The 12500-nt window shown below is 42.1% G+C and overlaps 1 protein-coding gene across 1 annotated transcript in view; it reads right to left on the minus strand.

Annotated features, from left to right (window-relative positions):
- LOC128365980 (raftlin-like) overlaps positions 1-12500 on the minus strand; it is a 121830-nt gene that overhangs the window by 106546 nt on the left and 2784 nt on the right. The window contains exon 2 of the mRNA XM_053326616.1: positions 667-838. Coding sequence (XP_053182591.1) covers positions 667-814 — 148 coding nt within the window. The 5' untranslated portion in view covers positions 815-838. The remainder of the gene's footprint in view (positions 1-666; positions 839-12500) is intronic.

Below are 12500 nucleotides of genomic sequence, written 5' to 3' on the forward strand. Positions count from 1 at the left end.
TACATAATTGATGGACGCCAGTAGGATGTTTGGCGTGGACTGGGCTGGAAAATTCTATATCATTAGCACAACGTGAAAGGATGACTGACTAATTGTCAGAAAAGAAATTACAATAGCGGCTGCTAAGTGCTAATTAACACTCCATCATTACAAGAAAATGCTGATGAAAATTGCAGCTAGTGTGCTAGTGTGCTTTTATTCCACACACATGAGTGATAGATTTCTTCTGCGTTTGAATACTTAATGTCTTTCTGCCGTGTATTTTGGTATAATGACATTTTCGGAGGGGGTGTGGACCGATTCATCACACTGGAGGTAGAACTAATCAGTAAAATACTACACGCAGCACAGATTTGATCGGCCCCATGCAAAACTTGTGAGGCACTTATCATGCAGAGGTATGATGCAGAAAAATGCCAACAGCCTTGAGCAATTCATATCATTTCAACTGTGCATGTGGTAGAGGCAATAATTCAGGTTTTTATGACCCTGCAGCACAAAATGACCATAACATATGTGCAGAAGGGGGCCGTAGGGAATCTGATCAATAGCAACAGTTGCTCTGCTGAGATGCTTGGCTCTCACTGGTTAGCTTAGTGGGCTGCAGCCTCTGTGTTTCTCTGGAATAAAAACCAAAAGATTAAAGGTTGTGTCAATAAATCTTACCATCTTTGCCAATCAGGAAGTCCAGGTAGCGGTAGGTGTAGGCCACGCCCATCTTGGTCTCCACCTGCGGTCTCTTCAGGGTGGAGTAAATCTTCCCTGGACTACTCTCCTCCGCCATCGGCTTCATCTTACGCAGCCCGCAACCCATGGCTCCTCAGCTCGTGCACGGACCCTGTCGACCAGACATGACATGCTGAGGCCATGTTTCATTGTGTATCTGTGTGTGTGTGGCCGGCGAGTAAATGACTGAGTGACTAAGACCACATGGGTCAGCGTGAACATGTGGTGTGAACGACTGGAAGAAACACGGTGAAAGAAATACACAGAAGCTTTAAATGAAAGTAGTAACCCTATAAAAATAAATGGATTGTAAATGTAAAATGAATTCCCTCAAGGTTTTATCCATCGTTAATGTGAACATACTTCAAGGACCAGAACAGGGTGGTTTTGTTAGTTATGCATTTGAATGTATTTTTTTTTTACCATCCCAGTCAGCCATCATGTCTACGTGAAATGAAAATCAATTAGCAGACTCTTGAAACTTGTTGAGACGTGTGATTCTTCACACTCAACAAACCTGCATTACATTAACACTACATCATCATACTAAAGCATACTGTATACATTTCAACACATCTTCCCACCTGACAATTATAATACTCATCAAGTGACTTTCACAAACAATTAGGATGGTCTGACTCTATCTTTAGCGATGTCACCAAGTTCAGAAATCTTAATACTTTGGTGAGTACAGGGTTATATAAATAATAAACTAAGGCCAGAGTTACACAAACAGAACCCAAAATGTAATACAGCATAGTTTTCCTTCATGGTTCAAAGTTAATAAATCATATATCTAAAGTCAACACATGCCTGGACTGGAACATAAAGTACAGCAACATTTCTAAAGTCTTAATCATCAAATTAAATGTAGAGAAATAACTAATCTAAAGTGTAGAGGAGTAGAAGACAGACATAAAATGGAAATACTAAACTAAAGTACGGTACCTGAAAGTAGTTCCTAAGTACTTTACTCCTCTGGCTATGACTGACTGAGGTCCAGATTAAGCTTTCTGTGACACACACAAACATATATCACTCCCAACTCACCAAGAAATGGACAGATGGACCCCTTGGCATCACTTTTTAACACATGGTGCCCTTTTTGAATCATTTCTCAACACACAGGCCCATTCCCTTTAATATTAAACCTGCGGTGTTACAGTATATGATGTTGTGAGCATCAGTGATGAGGACCGGATGACCTGCTGCTATGTTCCTCCTACTTTTCTGTTGAATAACATTTCTCAACAAACACATTCTCAGAAATAACATTTTTTTTGTTAGTTAATATTTCCAAGAATCTATGGCTGAAGATCATTATTACGAAATCATCTTTCTTAAGAGATAGCACTTCCGCGTTTCAGGGTCTGTTCAGCAATTACAAGAAAACAGCAGAAATAATAAGCTGAATAAAAGTTTTGTGATGTAACGTGAAAAGGACTATCTTCATCTCCGTCTCCATAGTAACCGCTGATGATGCTGATGGGTAATGAAGCTGCTATTGCAATATTAAGCTAAGTGAAATAATTAAAACTGATGGCCTTATTGTTTAGTTATCAAGGACACTTTGATGTTTTTGTGTAAAGAACATTTTAAGGATATAATTAAAAGAATCCATTAACATAGTGACAGTGAGGAAGACACTTCAGGGGCAGCAGGTCAGTGTCACACGGCACCATGGGAGCGTTAATATAAGGTGAACAGACTTTGAAGAGAGTCCTAACCAATCTTCCATATGTTGTTGGGGAGTTGGGAGGGAGAACATGTTGAAAGCAAACATTCACATACTCAGACATCCATGATTCCTCAGGGACTTCAGAAAGGAAGCCAATAAAGAAGAACATGCAGGATAAGCGTCTGTAAATAAGTAAATAAACATAAATGAGCTTGATTCTTCACGGGTTCCCTCTCCCTCGTTCCCAGGGAGACCGAATTAACACAGACAACCGTGGCAGAGTGGGGGGGGGTGGGGGGGGGGGGGGGGGGGGGCTTGAAGAGCTGCCGCTATGGATGCCACCTCACCCTAAATGCTTTGTGACAGCATCATTGCCTCTCTCCAGTGGCAGCGTCTGGGAGCAGGTGACATCCTATTGTATGCCACTGATTAAAGTCAAGCATGGATGGATGGATGGATGGATGGATGGGTGGATGGATGGATGGATGGGTGGATGAATGGGTGGATGAATGGGTGGAGGTGGTCTTTCCCTCCCCTTCCACCTTGGCTGATGAGGAACCCTCTCTATTATCCTTCCCTCTAATTACAGAATGTCACGGGGCCTTGGCTGGAGACTACGAATCAGGGCTGGCCGCCGCTTCAGAGAGAGACAGGACAGGAAGTGCAGAGGGACGGGGAGGTGGGAAGTGGGGAGGGGAGGGGAGGGGGGGGGGGGCTGGGATGTAGGAAGGAGTGGGAGGCAAAATAGGAAATGAGCAGACGGGGACTACGTTAATGAGGTGAACGGCAAGAATGGAAAAGGTGAGAATCAATCAAGAGAGAAAGAGGAAATGGGGGTGGCCGGGTTGGAGATTGTTCGTCGGAAAAAAAGAAAAGAGGGGGTTGGAGGGGGGGTGGAGGGGGGGGGGGGGGGCAGGCAGTGGGTAATGCATGGCAAGTAGAGTCTAGAGAGAAAAAGAGCGTGCAATTAGAGTCCGTTGAATAGAAAAAGGGTGATCAACACACAACGAGGGAGTAGGGAGAGAAAGAAGGAGTGAGAGATGAAGCTGGAGATTCATTACGGTTGTCATGAAAGCAGTGTTTGCACTGGCACTTACATGGATGTCTTTGTTGGGCTTTATGAATCTCAGCATACATTACAATCATATCTCTACAAGCCTCATAACAGCTCCCCAGAAATGGACCGCGGGCTGATGCACTTGATGATTAATACCGGGACACATGGAGCTGTGCGTGCTAGCGAGCGTCGTGGTTTGTGTGTTTATAACTTCAGAAGCTTTTCTAAATGGTTTTGTAGATGTTTGAAGAGTTTGTGCGTCTCCCTCTCTCTACAAGTCCCTCGCACGACTGATGTCTCGCTTCCTTTTTTTTTTTTTTCAAGACCAGACAGTCTGCAGAAGCTGGCATAGTCAAAGTCCCTCTAAAAGAACTTCAGTTCCCACTTAAATTGTCACTCAGGACTTGTGCTGCTCTGAGCTGCAGTTCATCGCTCAGCATCAAAAAATGTCTCAAAGAAAACAGCGTAAAAAAAAAATAGAATTAGAAATTAGACTTTCTCCACGTCTTGGATTTTCCACTGTTGCCTACAGTTACTTGTAAATAGCTTTTCATCATTTCTACCCCCACCCCCAACCCCCCCCCCCCCCCCCCCGCTACCCTGGAGAGAGTATGAACAACAAGAGGGAAGGTGAGGCTTTGTCATGTACTCTACAAGAGACGGAGAAGAGGTAGTCAGAACAATAGGAAATGGGGGGGGGGGGGGTGGGGGGTTGTATTTGCATAGCTCCTTGAGACCAGAGAGGAGGCGATGTGAGGCGAAGGCAAACAGGAATATTTTTAGAGCTGAGGAGGAAATGTGAGTTTATGAGTTTTTGAGTCACTGTTTCTCCTCTGAGGCAGGAGCTCTGGGCAGCTGTAGTCCGCCTCCACACTCAGGTTTTCTTTTTGGGGAGGGGGAGGGGGGGGGGGGGTTTAGGAGATTGACAGACGGGGAGTTAGGGATGCTTGACAAGGAAGACAGACGGTGTGCAGCAATGGAAAAATAGGAAGAGTGCCATTGATTTCCCTTACGCTGAATTAGCAACGATCCTATTGCCATTTGGTTCTATCTTTTGTCTCCTGCTAATGGCTGTTTGAGGTTTTATTCAATAACAGGTTTTATTCAATAAGTTCCCTTTTCCTCATAAGCCAGAGATTGAAGTTCAGATGCTTTTGTTGTAGCTTAGCTTTTGGCCCTTGCAACCAAAAAACATCCCACTCTGTACTGTACTGCATGTCAAAGCACCATCAGGGAGGAGCTCATCTTTCACAGCCATGTTTTCATTCTGTCACTCATCACGAGCTCGTCAGTCCAAGGTTGGCTTTGTTCTCCGTGCTGACGCGGACCACCGGGGTCACTTCCTGTCTGTCCTCCAGAGGTTTGACACACTATTAAAGCTGAAATTATTGATTTTTTAGGGGGCACTTTGGAGCAGAAGAACTCCACTGCAAGCTGTAATTAGAAAGTCTTGACATATTATCACCTTATAAAGTTACAATAATCATGAGATGGTGTTTTTTCATGTCCATTTGGTTTAGTCCATTTTAAAGGATTCAAATTTAAATATAAACATCTGAATAATTTGCATACATTATTTTTGTGGACGAAATTTCTGCTTTTAATCCATTTAGAGAGAATATATTAGAGGATTATGGCAAAAAAGTCTAAGTGGTGTAACCATAAATAACCAAATAATTAAACTTGCTTTAAAAACCCATATCAACTACTTTGGCATGATCTTACATTATAACTTTTATATTAAATAAAGCTAATGGAGTACAATTGTTCTAAATATTACATTTAATCTGTTGAATCATGTAAATTAGGAATCATTTAGTCCACTTAATAAACTGTAGGTGGATAAAATATTTAATATTTGTCATTATTTTGTGGTTACACCATTGGACACCATCCAGTCTTACTTTTGGTTAAATAAAAATGATGCACATTTCATTTCAAATGACATGAAATCAACAAACAACACCTAACAAACCTGAAGCTGCTTTTAGATGATATTTAAAGATGTTTTTGAATTACTCATCTTTCCAACCTTTATTAGTCACTGACACTTACACACCTAGAGGATGTGAGGATGTGAGGATGTGAAAGCATCATACGTAATCATTTAAACCTGTCCCTCTTACCTCAGAAAGGTTAGGCTAATATTTATTCTCCTTTTTAGGTCAGAGAAAATGATCTTGGTGTTTAACTGCTATGGATAGTTGCTCTGTCAGGTGTTTGGTGTTCAGGAGGCAGCAGCAGGTTTATCAGGACTCATTGTTCGGTGGGTAACCCTAACCCTTACAATAAAAACATTAAGCTAAAAGAGGCCAAAGAAGAAAAACCTGCAGATATCTGAAGGTTTATCTATAAAGAACAGCCACTGTAACTCACATTATTTAATCACTTGATCCACTTTCCATAGAATAATATGCTAAAGCTCAAATTGATCTCTTGTCCTAATGAGGAATGGAAACTTCCTTTTTCAGTCACATATTCTGCATCGCTGTTGAATATGAATGTATGAAACTCCACCTGGGATCCACAGCATCAGCAGCGAGGAGCGACTGCACTGAATGATTTTCCTTAATGCTGTCTGACTGAAATCTTCCCCATATTACAAGACTACGTTACAAGGCTTTGATAGCAACGTTGCTGAGATCAAACCCGGCAGCATGGAAATCTTCAGAGTGGATTAATGGAGGAATACATTAATTAGGACACTGTGTTCTTGTGTTCTTCTGCATGTAGTCTCCCTTTTAAGCCCGCTCTCCTCCTCTCTGACTCTCTCTCACACTTTATCTCCCTCGCCTTTTTTGCCTTTCTCTCCGACTTTTGATCTTTTTAATCTGACAAGTAAAGTGAGGCACTAGGCTGCATTTGGTGGTGGGAGGTGGTGGGAGGGGGGAGGGGAGAGGAGGGGAGAGGGGGGCTTGCTGGTCCAGCATCATCTATAGTTTATTGTGAGGAGTACTGTCAAGGGCTCTCCAAAGCAGGTTGGTTAGACGATGAGGCTGACCTCACCGGAAACATAACAGCAGGGGTTGTTTGTTCAAATGCTTCAAATGACTCATGTTTATGATTTCCTGACAGGCAACTTCTTGAGAGGACACACCACTACAAAATGAGGTTGATTGTTTGGGTCTATAAAGCCTGCAACTTAAGGTGCTCTCAAGCTGTGTAGTGCAGTCCAGATGAATGGGGCTCTAGTTCATTTCCCCACTTGATCAGACTTCAGACCACTTGGCAGATCTGAATATTGCAGCAGCACTCAGGTGGTAGTATCAGATCAAACCAACTATAGGTCTGAAAACACCCTTAAATACAAGAGAGTATGGCTCATGTCCCATTTACCAGAAACTCTTCATGTTGGTTCCTTTCATACATGCAGACAATCTTTTACTAACCTTCACCAAGTCAATCAATCAAGTCATTTAAAGGTGGTTTTCTATCTAACTTAAAAACCTGTTACACCAAGATCCCCTTAACTAACGGGTCAGTGACTAATAAAGGTTGGCAAGATGAGCAATTCAAAAATATCTTAGAAATCGTCTTAAAAGCAGCATCAGGTTTGTTAAAATGTACATTTTAGTTGGTTTTATGTCATTTGAAGTGAAATTTGCACCATTTTTTACCAAAAGTAAGACTGAATGTCAATGGTGTAACCACAAAAGATGATAAATGTTAAATATTTTATCTACGTAGAACAATTGTATTCCATTACCAGTATTTTATGTAAAAAAGTTATAATCTAAGATCATGCCAAACTAGTGGATATGGTGTTTTATGGACAATTTAGCACTTTTATGGTTACACCACTTAGACATTTTTGCCATAATCCCCTAAAATATTCTCTCAAAATGGATTAAAAGCAGAACTTTCATGCAGGGTCCACAAAAGAGTTCAAATTAACCCTTTTAAATTTGAATAAAGCACACGGACACAAAGAAACGTCATTGCCCCTAAACTGAAACCTGGGCAAAGCTGGTTGGCTCTGGTTTGGTTTCCATTGTACTTTAAACTTGGGAAGTATTGGCATCGTTACCATGGTGACACCGCATCATCATTTGTCTAAACTCTCCCTTGTTCTCAATGATAAAAAGATCTGAAAGTTCAACCACCGTGTAACTTATAAGTTTAGATGTGAGGTAGTCTAACCCTAACCCTGTTTACAGCTCTGTGAAAAACAATCTTCAACGTTAGCTCGAACGTCTCCGTCTCAACGTCTCCGTCTCAGCGTCTCCGTCTCAGCGTCTCCGTCTCAACGTTAGCTCGGGGATCTCATCTCAACGTCTCCGTCTCAACGTCTCCGTCTCAACGTTAGCTCGGGGATCTCATCTCAACGTCTCCGTCTCAACGTCTCCGTCTCAACGTTAGCTCGGGGATCTCATCTCAACGTCTCCGTCTCAACGTCTCCGTCTCAACGTTAGCTCGGGGATCTCATCTCAACGTCTCCGTCTCAACGTCTCCGTCTCAACGTTAGCTCGGGGATCTCATCTCAACGTCTCCGTCTCAACGTCTCCGTCTCAACGTTAGCTCGGGGATCTCATCTCAACGTCTCCGTCTCAACGTCTCCGTCTCAACGTTAGCTCGGGGATCTCATCTCAACGTCTCCGTCTCAACGTCTCCGTCTCAACGTTAGCTCGGGGATCTCATCTCAACGTCTCCGTCTCAACGTCTCCGTCTCAACGTCTCCGTCTCAACGTTAGCTCGGGGATCTCATCTCAACGTCTCCGTCTCAACGTCTCCGTCTCAACGTCTCAACGTCTCCGTCTCAACGGGACGGATGACATTGGAAACAGAAGTAGCTCGGACAACAGCAACAAGTTCAGTCACGGGTCAATAAATCCCGGTAATGGAAAAAACCCATTAGTTGCTTAAATTGAACCAGACTCCAAAGAGGTGGCAAAGCAGAAAATGCTCATATGAGGGTTTTGTTTCTTACAAACAACCTCTTCTGCAGAAAGGTCAGAAGACACAGAGCCGATGCATCAGATAGCCTCGTGTCTAACCCTCCGAGCTTCAGCTTCTCTCTTTGCTTCTGCAGGACGACAGCATCAAACTTAAACGCCTGAAAAATGTTACAAAACCTCATTTGGAAACCCCCCTATTCTTTTCTTCTTTCCTTCCGTCCCTTACCACCTTGAATCCTCGTCTAAGTGGAAGAGAGAGGATGGAAAAAAGAAGGACCGTGAAAACAATGGACACTGAGGGAAGGATGTTAATGCTGTAACCTTTAGTGATTACAGGATTTAAAGTGTCCTTTTATCCAAATGGATCTAAAGGAATACTCTAAAGGAGCACTAAAAGCCTGTGTCTGGCTGTAGCCTGAAGGATCGTCTGCAGTGCAGTTGGCTGTTTATGTCCGTCACTCATAACTGCATTTGGGTCAAACGTATTTAGCTAACCATGGCTAGCAACGAATGGAAAGTATGTACAGTATTCAGAATGGAGCGTGCATGTAGAGAGAGGACAAGTGACGCTACAGTATTCAGAACGGAGCGTGCATGTAGAGAGAGGACAAGTGACGCTACAAAAAGTTTCTGTTGACACTCTGATATTTATTTTCACGGTGAAACTGGGTCACTTTCTGGGTGAAAGTCCCTTGTAAGTGTTCTGGATCCTAGCGGGTTGAACTATGTGATAACAATAGAAACAACTTGGACAGAAGGGCGAGAACAAGTGTGTGTGTGTGTGTGTGTGTGTGTGTGTGTGTGTGTGAGTGTGAGTGTGTGTGTGTGTGTGTGTGTGTCGCCTGTAGTTTGCAGATTAAAAAAATAAATTCTGTTGATTATAAAGGAAACAATACATCACTATGTTTTTAGCACTACAGTTTTATTATAGTGTATTATTCGGTAGTCTATAGTTAACCCTAACCCTCAGAGAACCTTCCTGTTGTCTTCCTGTCGATCGTGCAACTTCTGTCTTTTAATAAAGTGTCAACTCTAAATTACTGTTAGACCTTCTTAGCCATTTACACTTATTTATGGAAGTTATGGTCCATAGGCCTCATTCAAATGAACTCATACTTCATTTGAGTTTTTAAAAAAAGCAGAAATTAAAACTAAATTTAAGATCAGAGGAAAATATGTTGATGGATTATAACAAACTGGTACATGTCACACTTTAGTCAGGATACAGTATTTAAACCATTTCACATATTTGAATGGCAGCACATACAGTAATGTCACCTGTTACTGAAACAGACCCGGTGTGGTTTCACTGTTTATTAAGCTTTACTGTAAGTACACATTATCACCCAATTCAATGCAAGCAGTGATTATTATACTTTATTATACTAGAAAATAATGTAATATAGAACCATCCATGTGATTTTCAGGCAATTACAGGACAACAGGACGAGTTAATGCTTTACCACAATGGCCAAAATGATAGGTGAACAGTTCTCAGTGAAAAGGTCAGCACACAGAAAGGTTAAGTGTTGTGAGTGCATGTGTTGTAATATGAGTGGCCTCAGTAGGAGCTAATCCTCAACCCATCTCTGCATCAAGGTGCCTCAGAAAAGCTTAAAAATGAGTTTTTTTTGGAGCCATCTCCACATCTAAACCTTTGCACACTCCCAACAACGAGGCCTAAGTGCCAAGGGTGGAATTGCTTTTTCAACTCACTGAATTTGTTATATTTGCTCTGAATGCCCAAGGACGATTCATAATGGCAAGCCTGCAGCAGAAAAAAATAAAAAGGAGAATGAGGGGTGTTGAGTGAGACGGAGAGAACGGGAGAGTAAACAATAGTGTATGTCTGAGAGTCTCTGCTGTTTCAAGGCTCTGGGTGGCTCTGCAGTTCACTACGGCCTCGGCCAACCCTGTCTTCTTCTGTACGGTCTCAAGGCCCGGCTGAAGTCCGTCCACGCACACACAAACACGAACACACACTCGTACACACTTATCGAGGGAGCTATTGCCATGGGAACCAACCCCTCTATGACTATTCCCTTCTTAGAAGAATAATAGGTACCAATCTTTCTCAGCCTCTCTCTCTTTCATTGTCAGTTTCACTCTTTCTTCTCTTTTTCTGGTTGCTATAAGCTCCCCCCCCCCCCCCGCCCTCTTCATCACTGGAACTGGCTCCCCTCCTCCTCCTCCTCCTCCTCCTCCTCCACCAGTTTCCTTTCCTCTATGGTGCAGGAGCAAACAATCATGTCCTCCTGTTCCCCTCCTCTTCCTCGCTGCATGTCTTTGACAGTCATGAGTTTGATTTGTTATGCATAATCTATCCATGCCGGGATTCGTACAGTTCTCACAAGTCAGAAGCAAAACATTATCTCAGCCCAAACCTGCAGAAACACAGTCTGGCTTGTTTTCATGCTGTAGCCAAAGAAGCACCGTGAAAGAAGGATTGTTTGTCATTTCAAGAAAGAAGGAGAGAGCGATACTTGGCTAAAAATAGAAAATTCTTTGGTTGCCCTCTTGCTATTTCTCTCTAAAACATGGAGGGGTTTGAAGAAATTTCCCGTGAGTGACTCATTGCTTTCTGTGAACTTGCTCCAGGCAGATCATTTTTTATTAAAGCCAGCCAAAGCCAAGTTCTTAGGTTTTCAGACACCCTATCGATATGTCCGTGTTGAACATTACCTAATCAATACTGCTGCAATTTTCTTGACCACCCATTACAACAGGAGTCAATTTGCCTTATAGAAATATCAAGGGGGAGGTTTTTTCTTCTTCTCATTCTTTGGTTTGTAGATACAGAGCTGGCTGAATATTGCTCTTGTGTTTTCCGTCTCGCCTGGAGGACTTATCCTAACACATGGTCTCAGGTCCAGGGCAACGCCAGAGGGTTGAATGACTTAGTATCTTCAAAAGCACAATCACTGTCACCTCGCTGGGGATAGAGGGAAAATAATCTTTGCCCGAGATCTTGTAACTGAGCATTCAGAGAGAAAAGATGAGAGACTTGCGGCGGAGGCTGCAATCAAGATGACATTGCTGTCATGAGGACTCGTGTGTTATTTACCACCATGACTTTCAGCCATGTTAATGCCCAAAGTTTATATTACTGCCAAATCTGATTTATATTCACTACATGACACCATCCAAAATGGACCAAACCATAAAGAACCACCAGGTGTTAAACACTGAATGTCTCTAAAATGTTGAACTTCTATTTCCTGTATCTTATTTTGAAATCCGTCATGCATAAATATTTCACTATGTCCCAAATCTGAGTCTGACATCAAACAAGCACACCATGATACGCATGATAGAGTGAAATTAATGCGGTTTAAAAATATCTACCTTTCATTTAGATGATCTCTACATTACATGTCCTGAGTATAAAGTGTGGTATATTTTATTGTGTCTGTCTGTCTGTGGGTGTTTGAATATACATACTAAACGGAGAGGAATACACATTAAGGTTTACACCAGTCAAAGCTTTGCCAATTACCTTAATCACATTTCATGCTGCACAGGGGGATTCACTGTGCCCGGATCAGATAGCAAACATAAGTTGATTAAAATACATGTTTGCTAAAAGACTGGAGCGAATGAAAACCAACACAGGCTCACAAAATACACACGGTGATGGCTGAAAGTAAAGATTCAGAGAGTAACATCCCAAAAACTCAGAATCACACTCATCACTATAGGGACTGATTTAAAAAGGGCTGGTTCACCCAAATGACAAGAAACATATTCCCTCATTCTGTGTGTCTGAGGTTTGACGTATCACCCAGGAAATGCTAATAAGTTGTAAATTAAAGGTCATGAGTCAGCAGTTATAAATGTTAGGGAGTCATAAGTAAACTTTCATATCTGCAGAACAAATGTTAACAAAGTCATTAATAAAGACTTTCTAATAAGCCATCACCAAGGGCGAGTAAGTAATTTGCAATTCTAAATATTAATGAATCATTTGTAAAAAGGTTTTTTTTTCACTAACTCTGCAGATGTAAATGTTAAAGGATAGAGTCGGTTCACTTTGCCCTACATGTACACAGGCCTACCCTGGAAGAGACCACTCCTCTTCACACTGATCATTAAGCAACGCCATCAGAGCGTGACCACAATGGAAGAAATGTGGGACATAATCCAC

This window comes from Scomber japonicus, chromosome 10, assembly GCF_027409825.1.
Source record: "Scomber japonicus isolate fScoJap1 chromosome 10, fScoJap1.pri, whole genome shotgun sequence".
Lineage (NCBI taxonomy): Eukaryota > Metazoa > Chordata > Actinopteri > Scombriformes > Scombridae > Scomber > Scomber japonicus.